Source organism: Grus americana, chromosome Z (assembly GCF_028858705.1).
Source record: "Grus americana isolate bGruAme1 chromosome Z, bGruAme1.mat, whole genome shotgun sequence".
NCBI lineage: Eukaryota > Metazoa > Chordata > Aves > Gruiformes > Gruidae > Grus > Grus americana.
Window position 1 is genome coordinate 39840216 of NC_072891.1, and position 19184 is coordinate 39859399.

Here is a 19184-nt window from a genome sequence, read left to right on the forward strand (position 1 = left end):
CAGACAGAGTTTTATATTGAACATACTTTACTGCTGCCAATGTATAGCCATAAACAAGGGCCTCAGCCTTTTCTTGAAGCACATACATTTTTTTCTCAACAGCAGTATCTTTGACCACAAATTAGCAGCTCCAGCCAACGAATCCAACAAATATGCAAAAACACTGTGATATCTACATTAGATGAAGTTTTTTCTTTATGTTATTGTACAGAAGACCACGTGCAAAGCAAACAATTTCTGCAAGTACAGTTACAAAGAAACACTTATAATTTATTTATTGCTGCTATATCCAATGATGTTTTCTTTCACTCTCCCTACATGCTGTGCTTGAATTGTGAGGATGATGAAATTATGTAAATGTAGTACATCATGCTACTGAACTCACTGTGAGCAGTATTATCCTCGCTGCCTGCAGTAACACCCAGGAAATACCTCTCCTTTCCCAGGGCATTTTGTGCACTGCCTTACTCTCTTAGCACAAATGAAAAGCAAGGACCATTTGGAGGACACTGACACATCCATCATGTCACTGGACATTCAGGCTGCCTTTTTAGGAGAGTTACTGATCTGTGAGCTACCACTGTAGAAATTTTAGATCTCGTCTTTTCACAATGGCTTTTGTCTGCAGACTGCATTCACAAGTGGCTTTTATAGTTGTCATCTGCTGCAAACCACTTCTGGGATGGTAAATTACTGTGGTGTTGGGCTCATTGTCATAGAGCCTTACTTGCAGGGACAACACATGTAGGGACAATACAGCTAAGTGAGGACATGAAGGCTGGGAGGAAGAGGAGGAAGGAACCTGCTCTCTGCCTCCAGAGTGGAGCCTCCTTTGCAGGCTGCAGGTAAGGATCAGCTTTGAGAAAGTGCAAAGATGAATCATTTACCACTCCAGGCCTCATTCATTAGGAGCTAGGAGCAAAAGGAAAAGCCAAGACAGGCAAGGTCCTCTTGGCAGAAGACTGTTCTTTATAACTGGCAGGTATTATGCTAACAAGAATTTCAGTCACTTGGACATGTCTCCCAGAAACCTGAAAGATTAAAATTCAAATTGCAATGGGACAGTTGGTGAAGAATATGATTCTTTAAACCTTGATACATAGGGATGTTGGCCTTTCCTTTCTACCTCTTCAAGCTGTCCACCTATCTTGCAGGTATAGGAAATTCAGAAGATGGAGGGAGTCAAAACCCATACATACTCACTGTGAGAATATAAGCAATGATCATACTCAGAGCTGAAGAAAGCGTCTTGGTTAGAGACCTGGAATTAATGACTGGCAAAATAATCCACTGCAATTTGTCTTTCTGTATGTGTTCTTGTAATGATAGGTCTATAGAAAACGTGGTGTAAGCTAGGGATAAGCAGAAGCACATTTCAAAATTCTAGGAAATGGGAGTATTTTTCACTAGCACAGTATAAAACAGTCATGTTTGGTTGCACTGAGAAAAGGACTGGTCATACCACGGAGAGGCATTGCTACAGAGGCCTAAGGGTAGCTATGGTTTCGTGCATCCCTGAGAGGAACGGGCAGCTGTTAGCCACTTTATACTACTTGCTCTTTAGAGTCATTTCTCCATGTGGTAGCTCGGCGTAACTGTTGCTGTCATTGCTGACATACTATCATTTATTCCATGTCTTAGCCTTTCTTCTTACATGCCTGCAGTAATTCTGAATATGAGCTTACATTAATGGTACCTAAACTCACTACCTTTAAACTGCACTTTCTTTTGTCAGTTGTCTAAATTCAGTAACTCGTACAAAGCTCGCTTGCATTTTGTTTCCAAAAGGACTTTAACATCACAAACTGATGGGTCAGTAAGGCTCCACTGACTGTGAAACAACGGGTGCAGTGAGTTCTGCATCAAGCTGAGGAAATGCTGACAGTGAATTCAGTTTGTATCAGTGTTACTTCTAATCACTGGCTTGAAAGCCTTGTCTGGGTCGCATTCATTTGGGCAGCTCAACCTGTGCCCTTCAAAGCCTCTAACATTCTCTTTCTTATTATCACTGTTATATAGCTATTTTTAGTAATGAAACATCCCTGAGTGGCATACAGTGCAACATCTGCATCAAGCAGTGATTGTCATTTACAAAGCGTGAAACTTAAAAAGCAAAGAAGAGGACTGGGTCTCCAACACACTGTTGCTAATGGATGCCAGAGATAGGAGTTAGTTTGTGGAGTGGAGGCAGAAAGTGCTGGGACAGCTCAGTAGGTGTAAATGCACTATTTTGCTATTGTCAGGGAAAAGCAAGCTGTTCTGTCTCAGGTTTCTATTTCGTATGTGCTTAGACATAATGTATTTGGACAAAAAACTTTTTAATGTTTCAGTTTGATCTTATTGCCCAGTGCTATATTCCTGGGATGTCCAACAGACAATGACTCTGAGAACAGGAACCAGCTTCCAGGCTGGACCTTGGCTCTTCTGGAAACAGCACAATCAGTGCGGAGACAGGAGGAAGGACAATGCAGGGATCTTGAACATCTTTCAAATGTGCTTTGTAGCACAGCTTTAGAGGGGGTGAAAAAGACAACAGGGAAAGGAGCCATCAGTTGCACGTCTCTAACTGTGCTGCCTGACCAATTTGTGAGACTGCTGCAGCCTTGGAACAGCGCCCACAGCCCGCTGGTGGGAGGCTGAGAGGTCAGTGCACAAGAGCAGCTTTGCACCCTCTTTGTGTAGAAGTTGTTATGCCAGAAATCCCTGTAAACTATCCCAAAGGGAAACGTACACCTGTGCAAGCTGCCACCATGAAAACAAACAAAATCACCTAATAAGGCTCATCTTCATGGACAAGACTGATAACTGCTCCACCTGGAGCACCATAACATGGCACAGGCATCGAGACAGCATTGGTGCTCAAGCCGCAACAGGAGGAATAAACTGATCCCTGTGAAGTGGAGCTGAAATGAACAATGAGAAGCGGGAAGTAAAAGCATTAAAATGAAAGTATGAGAATAACATCTGACTTGTGCTCTGCAAAGCTCAAAGGGGATCTCTTAACACCAAGGGCCTGTGACTTTATGAGGGGCTGAGCACCTTCTGCGTGATGCTGAGATGCCTCCATTTTTAGTGGCTCTAGTTAGAGCTAAGGGAGCCTGACAACTTGCAGAATCAATTCCTAAATGCTGCCTATCACAGACCAATCAAAAAAATATACATTGCTTTTGGAAGCAAGCAGGCTCGACTGAGTGCCTTCTATTACCCTGTTTTTTCTTCTAGCAATCGCTAAAGCAATCTTTCCATTAGAAGGAAATATGACTCTTGGAATTAATTCTTTATACAAAGAGCTGGCAAGAGTGACATTTACACCAAAATTAAGTCTCTGTGGTAGCGTAACGAACAGCCTACATCTGCTTCCTTGATGCCAAAGATAATTTAGATCAATGTGGTTGAATTATCTGAGAGCAATGTTAGAATTAGAAGATTCAATACATGCTTTAAATATCCTTTTGTTAAAGATTCTGGGTTAATCAATCATTAAAAAATATGTTCCATTTGAAAAGCTTGTCACTAAAAAAATCAACAAACATAACCAATTATTACAGAGAGCAGATGTGACAAATCCTAGATTTAGAGGATTGAATTAAAGGGCTTCAGATACTAATATGGACTAATGAAAGCCAAGAAGAAATAACGTGCAGCACTAATATTTTCTGAAATGCATTTTGTGACTGGATTATGGAGTTATTTACTTGAACTCATGCTATTTCATTATTTAAAGTCTATAGATAACTTGAACCTGAAATCCAGTATCAAGAATATGAAATTTTGAGTATAAATGACTATGTATTAAAACCACCAACAAAAATCCATCCAGTAGCATGTGATTGTTATTTGTTGTTCTAAAGTCAGTCAGTGAAGGGCAAATGAGATGCTACTTTACCTACGTGGCCAATCCCAAATCACAGAAAATTCAGTGAAATTTATCAGCCTTGGTTACCACAAATAAATAATGTATGAGAATGAATTTTTATTTTCCAAATGAACAACAAGGTTATTTCCTCAAATTCTGTAAAAGTAGTAACAAAAATAAAGCAAAGTGTTGGTAATTAACCTTATTTGAAGGTAAAATTTCGTTTGGCAATATTTGTAATTCATTGTTCAGGCTATTGCCTGTCAATGGCAATGAAGATTTTGTATACCAGCATCTTAATGCTTTTAAAGGACAAAAGGCAAGAATCCATTTTATTCCAGGACTGGATACTGCTGCCTCTGTGGTCTCTGGAAAGTCATTTAACTTCTCTTCCTTCATTTCCACATGTTCAAAAAGTGGCAGTAATCCTTACTGATTGAAAAGGTCACGAGGTTGCAGTGATTTAAGAACAGTGCTTTAAAGGTTAAAAGCCCTGTGGATAATTATTAAATAATGTATTTTTCACTGGTGATCTCCATTTTGTTATCTTGCCTAAGACATGTCAAAAATTCCAAGAACTAATTAGCTTATTTGAAAAGAATGAAACATTTTCAAGATGTAACATGTAATTGTGAAGGACTGTTTATAAACATGACAAACCTCTGTATTTATCAGCACTAAGAACAATAGTATTTATCACATATTCTATATATCTGTGGTTTGGCTAAATATGTTACTTCTGAAATACTGAAAACAAGTTTATAAAGGATTTCAAACAAATATGTATGTGTGTGTTCTTGTGTTGGAAAAGACAAGGAAAACATGAATCCCCTGCAATTAAAACTGAGCACTTCTGGCGTTCAGTTTGACTTTAGTTTTTTCCCAAATAAATTCACACAAGCAGTACATAAATATAGTTAATTAAGATTTTTAATATTAGAAAAAGTTGGAGTTTGGGGTCCTTTTCATGGATTTGTCATGTAAAAGGGGCTGCAAACAGATAAATCACCTTATAAGGGAATGCCAATCTTAGGTTTTAAGTGATATCAAGAAGCATCAAGAGCAATGCTTTATTATTTTAATTGAAGACATTTTAATGTAATCAGTAGAGATCAGAAAATGTGCTCTGAATTTGTAGCAAAAAAGGTATTTTAGAGATTGCTGTTCTATAGGACTAAATAATTTTGAACAGTATGTCATGTTTGCAACAAAGTTATCAGCACAACTAACTTTGCTTTGCAGGTTTATTTCTTTTTTCTGTTTGAAGTTATAATAGTCCTACAGAGAAACATTTTTTGCTGAGAGTTTGTAACTGCTGTTGTATCTGGTCTGGTTTTGCTAAAATAGAGAAGACAAATGTTGATGTTGTCTAGACTGGATTCTGTCATGAAACGTGCAGGTAAACCTGCAAACCAGCTGATGGAGGGCAAGGGAAAACTCCACAAAGTAGTCGGAATAGCCTGTGAATTATTTGATCATGCATAAAAAGGAACAGAAGATTGAGACCAGAGCTGTACTAGGGCGCTGGAAAAGCTGGAGACATCAAGTTATCACCGCAACAAACAAGTTTCTGCACCCACCCTGGGGCCCAGCTGTGTCCCCGGTGGGCTCCCGGTGACACCGTGCTGCTGTGCAGTCTGGCAGGTGGCAGGTCCTTTGGCCTCCCTGGCAGCGTGCTCCTCCTCGCCTTGCCTCAGATTTCAATGGCTTCTATGCAATTCGAAATAAAGAAATATATCTGCTCGTGATCCTGCCTTCACTTTGTGTCTTCTCTACTGCCTGCTTCCTCTTATTTCTGCTCTAGTCCCTCCACTGCCACCCCTGGAGGAGACTTCTCTGAAAAAACTCACAACAGGTAAAAGTTATGGTAAGGACAGAGCCATAGCAGAAGCTGAATCCCTCTTCCATATCTAAAAAGTCTATGTTTTGTATCTCTGATAGAATCCAAATACCTTAATCATGACTGCTGATTAAACTTAATTAATCCACAAGATTAAGTCCATGGCAGTCTTCCATTGCCCTCTGTGTTTGCCTTTGGTTTTGCAAGCAAATGCACATAAAATCAATTCAGAGACAAAAAGAAAGCCCCAATCTTTTGCTCCCTTTCTGAAATTCATCTAAAATCAACCCTATATATGTATACATATACAGTTATATATGTACAGATATATACATACATATATGCATGTGTATGTAACATACATATATGTACGTGTGTAATGGAAACCTCGGTCCCATCTAGGTAATGGCTGTGTCAGAAACAGTGACAGTTATGTTCGCCTTCATAACTATGGACATTGCTCACTTCGACTTCCCTCCTCCTTCCCTCCCTCAGTCCCTCTGCCACTGCTATTCCGAGCTGCATTTTACTCTTCCTATGGTTTTCACTGAGTTCACTACATGTCTTTCCACCGAGTTCAGCAAAAAACAAACCAAGCCTTGCAACTACTTTTCAAAGCAATATATAAAAAATAAAAGCATGTGTGGAATCAGGAAAAATGTATATGTGGGATAGTCTACTTTTTCACTCCGTGTTACTGATACTTTACTGACATCAGGTCCTGCAACGTTCACTTTTATATATGCTCTACCCCTGTAACAGGGAGAAAATTAAAAAAACCAACCTTTTCCTCTCTCCACTAAAATCATCCAGACAAGGCTTTTGCACCATTGATACATTCCTGATGTTTCGTTTACAGACTGCACACATGCACTACATTACACATATCTCAGAAGTGATCCTGTCATTACACATCGGCAGCTGATAATTTAACTCTGACTGGCAAAGCAAATCTTGATTGCCCAAAGTAAATCTAATACATTACTTGGAGAATAAGAAATGCATGACTGCCGGGCTGAGCATCCTTTAAAAGTAGGCATGGGATTTTTAAGCTACAGCATGTATGCATATAATACCTACATATATATATATATAAAAGTATATAGCACATATATATATATATATGTGTATTCCATACATGCACCATAATTTTCAAGACAGCTACAAATTTCCACATGCATTAAGCTATCTAAAAACATAGAAATAGGTAAGTCTAATAAGTGGAATTTTCTTAAATTATATTTGAACAATAAACAGCAAGAGTAATACTGCAAAGTACTGCTCTATTCTCATGTATATCTACAATAAAATTCTAGGAACAGTTGTCTCCCAAAACATCCCCAAATAAAATAAAAAAAACATAACACCAAGTGTCCTATATTTGTATATTCATTGTCAGTTCAAAAAAAAAAAAAAGGTAAACAAAGAAAAGAGAAAAAAGACATCCCCACTCAGAGTTGCATATTTACATTCTTCAAACTGTAGCGGTGAAAAATAATTCTATTAAGTGCAGGACATTCCTAGTGTTGCAGTAGTGACATTTTTAATAAGTTCTTCATGAAAACATTTCTTTTTGTCATAATAGTGACGCATTCCATGACTACGTGAAAATTCTATTATCCCCTTCACTTGCAGCCAGTGGTTGAGTCTGGATTGAAAAGCTCCTTGTATAATGGAGGAAACAGTGTGTTCACTATATCTGGATGAGATTGCTTAAATACCTGTAGTTTCTCTCCATGCAAGTTGCAAAGTGCAGTAATGGTTGGTATCTTGGCTATTAACTGTGAAACATTAAAATAAAAAGAAAAAGAAGAGGGACGAGGCAAATTTAGTATAAATTACAGTTTCCAAAATGAACTACGTTAACATCTTGTTGGGTAACTGAATGCAATACTCTGAACTCCATCAAAACTACCCATCCAAAGGACCAGACATTGTTCTTACTGTAAGAAACTAAAAACAATTGTCCTGGAAATTTTAGCGAAGTGCCAAAAATGCATTTAACAAGGAAATGCCTCCAGGGGTATTTTTTTAAGGCAGTCTCATTCTTGCTAAGGTACCAGTTAAAATAGTTAGTGGATTGAACATAAAATGGAGTAAGAGGAACCAGGGACAAGAGTAAATCAAGCCTATACATTGCAAGCACATAATGCGCTGCTTTTAACTTACATTAATGTGGCAATACATGGAGAAATGGCTACAAAAATGTGTCATGATCAATCAGTACTCGGCTCTTTGTTTAAACAATTTACCTTTGTCAAAATCTCATCGTCAAGGTGGTTCTTCTGGATCACATGTTGAAGTGCAAAGTAAATCTTTTCCTGAAGCTTCTGGACCTTCCTCGGCTCTATCAACCAGGCTCGATCTGAGAAAAAGGAAGGCAAGAAGTAAAGTCAGTAATACACAGATGTGAGGAACACAGTGTCCCATGTTGGCAAGCATTCACAGCAATCATAATTCCCGTAAGGGAAGGACTGCATGATAATTAAGACATGGTTTCAGAGCTAAAGTATCTTAATCCATAAAAGGAATACCTAAGAGTTTAATTAACAAAGTGTACAGGAACACAATGTTGTCTCTGCATCTCTTGGTTTAAAATAGGATGTTAGAGATAAAGATAGGAGTAGAAATGAAACAAGGCCCAACCATTTTATTATTCTCTGTTGGTTCTTCTAACTTCATACTGGCTAGGTGAAAAACATGTCATGTTATCTCAGTGTCTTAATACATAAATAATAAACATATTGATCAAAACAGTTCTTTGAAAATCATAGAATATAATTATTTAAAAATTAAAATAAAATATATCTCATTATTTACTAGGCTAACATTTTGAGACCAAATATTATATTCTGAATAAAAAGAAATGGCTTCCTTCAAAAGAATTCCTTTAATAATTCAAAAGAATTATGAGTTGTTGCAATGTCTTGAAGTGCAAATTTCTCATTATTTAAAAATGTTCTCTTTTTAAACAACACAAAATAAAAGATTATCTGGGAGAATAACAGTTACAAACACAGTCGTTTGGAAACCTATATGGCTTCTACTGAACTCAAACCCAAGTGTAGGAGGTCTTCCTTAAGATCTATATTCTCACAAGTCATAGCTTCTGGAGACAAACAGACAGAAGTAGCAGACCCCAAGACAATCCCAAAATCATTAATACAGTGTGTTTACAGCACTATTAAACCTTCTGTTTTCCCATGCTGGAAACTTGGTTTTTCCTCCCTGTCTCCCTCAATCTATACCCAATTCTTGGGTATAGATTTTAGCTTTCAAACAGGAAATGAGAAAATCTATTTTATTACGGAGCATGAATCTTCATGTACAAATTGAAAAATGCAGGAAAATCCCTTTCACTTTCAGACCTCTTTCACTCACTCCCAGTCACTAAAATAATCCACAGAAATAATATATTGCAATGAGCACACGTGCTACAGAGACTGGAGCTGAATAGTATTTCATCTCAGGAAAAACAGGATTCTATCATTTGTCTGACTGTCTGTGGAGACAGGTGTTTGAGAAGTGTTCATCACCAAGTACTGTGAAAAGAGACAAAACCAAACCTCTAGCTACTTAACAGATGATCAGGAAAAGAAAATAATCTTTTTGCAAGGCTTAGAGAATCATGCTCCCAGAAGGTAAGCCAATGGATCCTGTGCCACCAGTGGCCATAGAAACAGAATTAGCTGAGAGCACACATAGCATCTACACAAATAAGCACACAGTAATATTTAGACTTCACAGGTTAGGTGCCAAATTTTATGCTATTGCAAAAACATGCCTTTCAGTAGTGTTAAATCAAGGCCTGTTCTGGCAGACTGGAGCTAAAAAAGATTTATCACAGAGAGCAATCCTTAAAGATTTATCTTTCTGTCACAAGAATAAGCTTAAAAATAGACTGCGGCTGTTGGAGGACAGGTTTAATCACTTATCTGTCATGGAGCATGCTGTATATAACACAAGAGTTCCTACATTCATGACAAGAGCTGGGTGAAACTTTTACAATGGATATTAAGTTCATCTCCCCAAATGTGGTTTCTACCACCTGACAACCATGTGCAAATTTGGCTGGAATTCCTGACGTATCTTTAGTTATATTCACAAAAGTGCAGGAAAAAGTCAGTAGATCAGTGGCTACCCATACAGGATACAAGAAGTAGTGGTTCAATTCTATACTTTTCCGTTTGGGTTTTGAACTTGTGTACCTTTAAAGAGTGCACAGGCCACTAGGATAGAGAACAGAGTAGGAAAGAAGATGAGGGACAACTTATAAGATCTGCTTTTGCAAAAGGAAGATGGAAAAAAAGAACATGGCCAGTCAGAATTTCAGAAGAGGAACTGGTACACAGGGTATAGCCAGGCTAGTGTCTTACCACTGGGCTCTGGCATATACTGGTCTCCTTCTACAATGTTTTAACCTTGGAAATCACAGAATCATGGAATGGTTTGGGTTGGAAGGGACGTCAACGACCATCTAGTTCCAACCCCCCTGCCATGGACAGGGACGCCCTCCACTAGACCAGGTTGCCCAAAGCCCCGTCCAACCTGGCCTTGAACACTTCCAGGGAGGGGGAAATGTTCCACAACTTCTCTGGGCAACCTGTTCCAGTGTCTCACCATTCTCACAGAGAAGAATTTTTTCCTTATATCTAATCTAAATCTACCCTCTTTTAGTTTAAACCCATTACCCCTTGTCCTATCACTACACTCCTTGATAAAAAAGTCCCTCTCCATCTTTCTTGTAGGCCCCTTTTAGGTACTGGAAGACTGCAATTAGGTCTCCCTGGAACCTTCTTTTCTCCAGCCTGAACAACCCCAACTCTCTCAGCCTGGTTTCATAGGAAGGGTGCTCCAGCCCTCTCATCATCTTCGTGGCCCTCCTCTGGACTCACTCCAACAGCTCCATGTCTTTCTAGTATTGGGGATCCCAGAGCTGGATGCAGTACTCCAGGTGGGGTCTCATGAAAGTGAAGTAGAGGGGGAGAATCACCTCTCTTGACCTGCAGGCCATGCTTCTTTTGATGCAGCCCAGCATACATTTGGCTTTCTGGGCTGCAGGTGTGCATTGACAGGTCATGTTGAGCTTCTCATCAACCAATACCCCAAGTCCTTCTTCTTAGGTTTGCTCTCAATCCATTTCCTGCCCAGCCTGTATTTGTACTTGGGATTGCCTTGACCCATGTGCCAGGACCTTGCACTTGGCCTTGTTGAACTTCATGCGGTTTGGATGGGCCTACCTCTCAAGTGTGTGAAGGTCCCTCTGGATGGCATCCCTTCCCTCCAGCTTGTCAACTGCACCATACAGCTTGGTGTTGTCAGCAAACTTGCTGAGGGTGCACTCGATCCCACTGTCCATGTCACTAACAAAGATGTTAAACAGTGCTGGTCCCAACACTGACCCATGAGAAACACCAGTTGTCACTGGTCTCCACTTGGACATTGAGCTGTTGATCGCAACTCTCTGAGTGCAACCGTCCAGCCAATAATCAGAAATCAAGTTAAAGAATCACCTCCAAGAAGAGTGGTTAGGTCTACCCTAAAGTGGAAAGTCTGGATTTGTGCTTTGAATCATATGGAGAATGGGTCTGCATTTTGCAACCTTAGCAATTGTAGTAATGGATCTTCTTAGTTCCACTTATTCCCTTAGCTCTTTTTTCTGTAAACTACCTGAACACTGTGAGCACAAGAATCACCTTTCAGGTTGGTGCTTCCTGTAGAAAAGAAACTTGAATATAAGTACTTCCCATAGGGAATCTCTCTGTATCTATATTAGTGGATGGAAGGACTGGTGCAGGTACTTCTGAGAAGTAGTGCTTCATTTTTTAATTTTTATGTATGTTCCCAAGATGAAACACTTTATTGTGAAGAAACTGGAACATCTAGTATGGAAGTAAATGATTTCTTTCTTAATTGTTTACCGTTAACATTTTTGTATGAAAATGGCAAATTTCAATGTCAGTTCAATCTGTACTGATTTTCCCTGCCTTCTCACTCCCAAACATAGCAGCCCAGCTGAAATGGGAATTATCTGCACAATCCAAATTTACAGACTTTTTATTTTCACTCATGTACATGCTGCTGCAGCCCATCATTTCTTTCTCATTGCATCTTCTATGACTAAAAATACACATGCATACAGACAAGTCAGCATGCACCAAGCACTTTCACATTACTTTTTTTGTTTGTTTGTTTTGCTTAAAGGAATAGGAGACATTTTTTGTGCCCTCTTGCTTGCCAGTAGGAAAAATCCAACTTGGACATGAACTCAGGAACCGTGGTTTATTGAAATATTTCATCTCATAGCACTACCTTCAACCCTGAAGCTTGATTATAGTGAAAAACACCTTGGAATTGCCTCTACTTATCTGCAATACCTCGGAGAAACAGAAGCTGCTATTCAAGAGACACCCAGCTCTGCAAGGCTGTATCAGGACTGATGTATATCAGGACTGAAATGCATTACTAGAGTTAATGGAAAAGCTTTTACAACACATGCCTGCAATATAGCTGGCTCAAAGCCAGTGCTGAGTAGCTAGCTTTTCAAGTGCTTCGTACAGCTGCAAGAAGTAGAAATGAGTGTGGATACTCAGGCAACATGAAGTGGTGGCAGAATACAAGAGATTTTGGTGCTTGTTAAACTAAAAGAAAATATATAGAACTGCAGAGCTGAATCAAAATTTTGATGTCCATTTAATGCCTACCTGCATCTAAGCACATTTCATAAATTGCTTGATCCAAAATCCATTAAATCAGTGGGAAAATTCCCATTACTTAAATAGGTTTTGACCAGATCTAAAGCACAGGACAGTCTGAGATGCTAGAAGCTTGCTGCGATCAGTTTTTGTTGAATAGAGCTATAACTAGTTCTCCTTTGCAAGATTACCTGGGAGATAGAAATATGACTTCCTTTCAATTTGGCTAGAAATTACGTAACTGAATTTTCTTTCTCCCCACAGATTTGATGCCTCTATCTGATCTAAAGTGCTTTGAAGTCAGCTTTGAAATGATCTAATTGTTTCTGTCAGTTCAGCTAACTCCTACTTTTCCTGTTCCTAACTGTAAGAAAAATACCTGAAGAGTAAAAAAAACCTGAAGTTGTTAAAAAACAGAAATACAGATCCTGCTTACAAGGTTCCTACCACCTTCTTCCTGCTTACCTTGGCTTCATAATGTGAAGTCCGCTGGAAACAGTGAAACAATCTTCTGCAATTTCTGTTAACATCTTACTGAAGAACTTCACAGCCCAGATCCCAAACAAATTTCCAGGTTGTCTTCAGCTTTGCACTGAGTCAGTCTGCTGAACAGGCCACTAATGCTAACCAGGAGCGAGCACTGGCTGCACATCTCTGTCATGCTCACAACTTTAGTCTTTTCAGACTGAGGGAGGGCTGATGGACAGGGACCCATCGGGACACTGCAGATACCCTGTCCCAGAAGAAGTCAGGGCATCTGGGGGACAGTGCATAGGCAACTCCCACCCCTGCGCGCAGCTGAGACATCTCTGAGGTGGAAAAGGTGGCTGCTTGGAGGGTCCTCTCTGGAAGATCCTGGCCTAACACCATGAAGAACCACCAGCTCAACCATTTCACTTCTAAGCAGATGACCACAAGAACTGCTCAAAGGGAAAATAAAAGGAGCAGAGTCCTTTCAGTAGGTGTCATTAATGATGAGAATAAACATGTTGACACCATCTGCGCTAGTCTAATTCTGCCTAACATAATCTCCACCACAGATGTGCAAAAGGGCAAAGCGACCTAGAGGAAGTCTTTAGCAGAACAGGCTGGAAAAATAATTAATGGATTTTTTTGTAAAGGCCTTTCAAGAGGTTACTCTTAGTGGGAACTGGGGTTCTACCTCCCATGAGGCATGTTTAAAAATCCCACAGTAAACTGTAAGCTTATCTAGTAGATCCACCTTTCAAGTCAACTCAATCACAAAAAGCTCTTTTCTGCAGTCAGACAGGCAGCACTCGCTGAATGCATGCTTGCCTGGGCAGAGCCATGATATATGAATACATGAAAAAGAGCATGTTGCTCCTGGAATCACCACCTCTCACCTGGAGCTAAATTCAGACAGAACCTCATACAGATTTTTACTGCTTATGTTCTTATACCCACAGAAAAAAGCCCATCATAGTTAGGGACTATATAATATGCTCAAGGCTGTGAGGTTTGAGGTCCCTGAAAATGCGAGGAGGAACATGCACCTCCTTGAGCACCATGTTTCTCTGTACGTGGTGTGGAGGAATGCCAGCTTGCACTGCTTGTCCATTACCCCCACACTTTAGATCTATTTCCAGTATGTGTAATTGCTGACAGTCTACCAAAAAGGGAATGAAGTATATTTGGGTAATTCATACATTGCTTAATGTTGCTTAATGCATTTTAAACAGCTGGTGGACAGGGAAGAAAAAAAAATCATTGTGGTGTTCAGAATGAAAAATTACCTGGTGATATCAGAACAGCAGATGAAAACAAGGCAATCTCCTCCTCAGTCAGCTGTAAGGAACATAAATTCTTTGCAAAGTCAAACGCTTCATTCACCAGATCATCAGAACCTGCAGACCACAGAGGACAAAATCAATGCTAGAAATTTATCAGTTCTTTAACCTGCCATGAAAAGTGGATTGTTTTGGTGTCAAAAAAAGTTGTGAGTCAATGTCTGTACTTCCAAAACAAGTGCCTTTCATCAGCTATTAAAATTCCACCTAGCCTAAATACGTATCACTAAAACATCCATTGAAGCACAAAAATTATCAGGAATTGGGGGCATGACCTGTACAAAAATTGCACAGACATCTTAGAAGAGGGTTTTCTTTTCCCAGTATGGAAAGAAATGCTATTTCTAAACAGATATTAAATCTAAGAGTTATGAATGACCAGTCCTAAATAACTTTCACACATATGATTTTATTAATTAACAGTACAAATATTTATAAAAATCTGTGAAAACATGATAAACACCAAAATAAATCAACTAATTCATAAATTCATAAATGCTTGAAACTTGTAAAGTAGTGTTACATTTATCTATATGCAAATAAGACAAATATATACCGATGTGATAAATACATGCATTTGAAGCAAATATGTCTCTCTGAGTTTGGTCTTGAATAAATTTCTGATAATTTATCAGTCTCATGGATGGGCAAAAGACATCCATTTAGCTATTAACATTTCAGGTAGCATTCAATATCATGCTGAGAAATGAAGCAATTGTTTCAATACATGAATCTAAATAAGCTTAAAAGTTTTAGGCAAAACAGTATTTTAGATAAATTGTCATCTGTATTTTGTAGCAGTTCATTGTTTTAGTCCATTTGTCGCTGGGGCTAAAATTGCCTTCTGCACGATACAATTAATGGGACTGATTTGCTATATCAAGCATAACTGAACTATGAAGATAAACTACTTGGCTCCTGCCATACACTCACGTTTTATCAAAACTTGAGATGGCAGAGTAAGAAGTCTATCTGAAAAACCCTTATGTTGATCTTTTTTATTAGAGAAAAACACCTATCACTGCTAGCAGCTAGCGGAGTTACCTTTTTTGGTTTTTAGTTCCAGCCTAGAGGTTTGGGGATTCAACATTTACTGGAGATTTTCATTGTAGGTCACTATTTTCAGAAAGATAAATCTGTCACTATGTGGCTTAATGTAATTGGTTGAAAAGAGGAAGACCAACATACCCAAGGCTTTAAACATTTGCATCCCTCCATACTTTCCTTCAAACAGAACAGTATTGTTGAGTGGGTTGAAGGCACGGCACATTCTCACCAAAACCACTTCCAAGCAGCCTGTCAGACACAAAAAAGAGCAAAAGTGCCACACATTACTGCAAAACATCAGAATATAGGAAATTTCAAAAAATATTTAAGACGACATCAGTCATTAGAAACATCAGCAGGGATAGACACTCTTTGAAGGTATCTAGATGATATATCTCTGAATGAGAGAAAAAATATTTCTGTCTGCTTTGACTATAGAAAGAGGTAATTTCTCATCCAGCCTAACCACCTTTTCTTTAGATTGATTTTCCCCCCATTGCAGCAAACTGGCAGCCTGGACGTAACCTGAATTTAGACCTGGGCAAATATTTTTTATTTAAAATGTTTGGGGTTTTTTTTCTGTAAATTAGGCATTTATTAAAACTCCTTTTTAATAACTAACCCTTTTTTATACAAAAAAGCAGCTTAATTCAATACCTATATAAATCCCAGCTTCATTTGCCTGGAGGGGGAGAACACCACAAAGTGTTTTTAGAGAGAACATAAAACTTAAAGTACTGTCAAGAACACCCCTAAATTGGGTTTTATTTTGTTTCCCTTGTTTTTCCTTTGAGGTTGGGGAATAGCCAAAGAAACCTTTCTCTTTTTTCTACTTATCTTTCCCTATTATTTCTTAACTGTAAAGATATACAGCTTGGGAAAATGAAGGGAAAAAATTTAAGCATCCCTTAACTAAATCCAAATCCCCTGTAAGAGGAACTCTGCATCTGAGGATTCTTTTGCAGTCATGCTTTTGAGTGAAAAGTCCTGATTTTCTAACTCCTGCTCAGCATTAACAGAAAAACAGAAAATAAAACTGGACATATTTATACATGCTGAACCTAGACAGAGTTGTCCAACAGTACAGTCAAATATAACTATATCTTTTGGTGGAGGTGCAGTTGTGTTGTTAGTTTTGCCAGGCAAATGAAGACATTTACTTCAGCATCTACATCTGCAGAATTTTTGGAATTAGTATGAGCTTTAAAATATCAGTTCTCATGCTATGACTCTGTTTTTCCAGGACATTGCCTGTGTGTTCCCAGGGTCTCTGTACCACTTCCCTTTGCACCTGTGCCCACCGTCTCAGTGCAGCCCCACAGTGAGCCACAGCCCTCTGTGTACAGTGCTGGATCACATCAGCTTTCAGCCTTAATGAAGAGCTCTCCCTGGAAATATGAAGCACTTCTTGTGCTTTAACAAGCCGCTTCACACAGCATCCTGCCTTTTACACACAGAGGAAGCAAGAAACTGATATGACAGGGTAAATGCAGTTAATTACCAGTTGTGATTCACTTGGTTATACCATTTTGTCCTCCTGGTTTGGCAGTGTTACTACACAGTCACGATAAATCTTGTCATGATTCTTCCGGAGGACAGAAATTACCGAGTCCCGTCACAGGGAAGGAAACCCTTTTCCCCCTTGCCCTTATGCACACACGTGCACACCCAGGCACACACAGAGAGCGCGGCCGGAGCATACCACCGTACTCTGCTCTCATTTATTCTGAAACCAACTGGCGCCAGCAGGGATTTTCCCCCCTGTGCACTGGCTGGAGGGTATTTCTGTAGTCTCATTAAAAAGATTAGAGATGACCACAGAGGCAGGCCCCGGTGAGCCTGTGTTCGTTTGACTAATGACAAGTGGAGATTTTACAGGGTGGCAGATGACTGATTTGACCAGCTCAAATCGCAGGGTCCTTCCACCACATGTCAGGTTGGAGACTGCAGTTTCTGCAACAATTGTGTGCATGAGGGCACTTAATAACCACAATCGACTGTAGAGGGAAGGGGATCAGAAGGCAGTAACATGATTAATGTGGAAAAATATGGAAGGGTTAATGTAGTTAATGAAACAGACTGAAATTAAGGCTCTTTCAAAATTAAAATGATTTGCAGAACAAAACAGCAGAGCACATTTCAAATGCACTGGGTGCTAAACCAGTCTCAAGCCTCCGGCGTTTACCCACCTGACTTAAGGAGGAGAATTTGGTCATTCTGGCAGAGCTCCATGAAGCCTGTTATGCGTTTCGCGAACTCCACCACGTACTGGATAGCGTGGGTGATCTGAATGGCACACTGCTGCCACAGAGCTTCTCTGGTCTTCCGGGAAAACACACATGGAAAAGCAAAGCAGTGAGCAAGTGGGTTCATCAGTGCATTAAGCGTTTCAGGTGGCCTTGCAGAAAGGCGCACTTCTCAGATTCTGCCCCCATCCCCAGGAGAGCTAGCAGCATCTCTGCTTCTCAAGGTACCTGACACTTTTCATTAGAAGGCTGTTTTCACAAGCTCATTGCCCCAGTGATCTGAACTCTGGCATTGCCTCTTCAAAGGGGGAGAATACATTGGTCAGTGTTAAAATGTGATTCTAATGTCGGCTTTTGTGCAAGATAGACAAACAGTGGCACAAACAATGCAAACGTCCCAGAGTACTCTTAGGGAAGAAGTGGCACAGTGCTATTAAGTTATCCAACAGGATATTTTTGCTAGTTTGAAACTTGAAATAATATATAATTAAAGTATCATTGCAATCTGAACACAGATTGCATCAAAATTTCATCTCCCTGATAATCATTTTCCTTGCATGCACAAGGAAACGGATGCTCTTGGTTTGCATGGCACAGGTCTACAAGCTGTAGTGTGTTTTTATTCTTGCTAGTACTGCATAGCCCCTCAACTTTCAAAGAACAAGCTGGAGTCTCTTCTGTCTCTTACATTATCAGCTAATGTGCCAAATGAAATCTGACTGAAGAATCACTGCTAGTGATGCCAGTGCAAGAGGCACAAAGATTTCTGTTGACTGGACTACATCTGAAGAGGTGCCAGTGTGAAATAGTCTGAACTTGACCTGAGAATCACAGAGGTAGAACAAAAATATAGTGTAATGAGATCATTTTTCTACCCAGTTTTGAACAACTTCAATTTAAGGAGTACTTTCAGTTTGTCATCTATTGTATATAAGTGACAGATATTTGTTATTCACATAAAAAGGGGATGTGCTTTCAAAATTATAAGGAAAAAAAGTCCTGTGATAACAAGCAAAACATGGAAAGCTGGATTCCATAACCATGCCTAAGCTTCAACATTAGCAAACATCCCAACGTGCTGGGAAAAAAGCTGCTTCTTTTTATGAAGCACCACTCCTTTGCTTTCAGTAACCAGCTCTTCAAAGATATTTAAATGCTTATTTTCACCTACATGAAACTCATCAGCATAACCTGGCCAAATACATTACACTGTTAACAATTTCAAACCATAAGGAACAGCAGCAGCATATTACAGGATTGTACCTTGCTCTGGTAAACCTTAATTTCTTCGTATGTGTGGGTCTGCCACGCTAGCTGGTGTAGCTCCTCCAATGTATATTGACATGTCTCCAAATGAGATTTAATGATATTCTGTGCAATTCGATCTGTGAAGAGGAGAATAAAAAACAGCTTGCATGAAACAGTGAACAGTGATTTGCAATAGTAAAATGTTGAAAACATTGAAGTTGTTGGAAAATGCAGATTTTTTAAAAAATGTTTCTTTCCAATGCTACCTAATTTTTTTTTTTATTTCTGAAGATGACAGTAGCAAAATGTTTCATTATTCAACCCAAAGCCAATCAGTGCTTGATAAATAGTGAATCTGTACATTAAAATAACAACGAATCTTGTAAAACTATTCAGTCTTTCCTTCTGTATTCCACCCCCCCTCCCCACCCTGCCATGTTTAAA

General features: G+C 39.3%; 1 protein-coding gene across 1 annotated transcript in view; it reads right to left on the reverse strand.

Annotated features, from left to right (window-relative positions):
• Positions 1-7033: 7033 nt before the first annotated feature.
• Positions 7034-19184, reverse strand: part of RORB (RAR related orphan receptor B) — a 137230-nt gene continuing 125079 nt past the window's right edge. Inside the window, exons 5-10 of the mRNA XM_054809882.1 lie at positions 18756-18877; positions 17436-17568; positions 15388-15495; positions 14146-14256; positions 7949-8061; positions 7034-7477 (exon numbers count right to left, since the gene is read on the reverse strand). Coding sequence (XP_054665857.1) covers positions 7322-7477; positions 7949-8061; positions 14146-14256; positions 15388-15495; positions 17436-17568; positions 18756-18877 — 743 coding nt within the window. The 3' untranslated portion in view covers positions 7034-7321. The remainder of the gene's footprint in view (positions 7478-7948; positions 8062-14145; positions 14257-15387; positions 15496-17435; positions 17569-18755; positions 18878-19184) is intronic.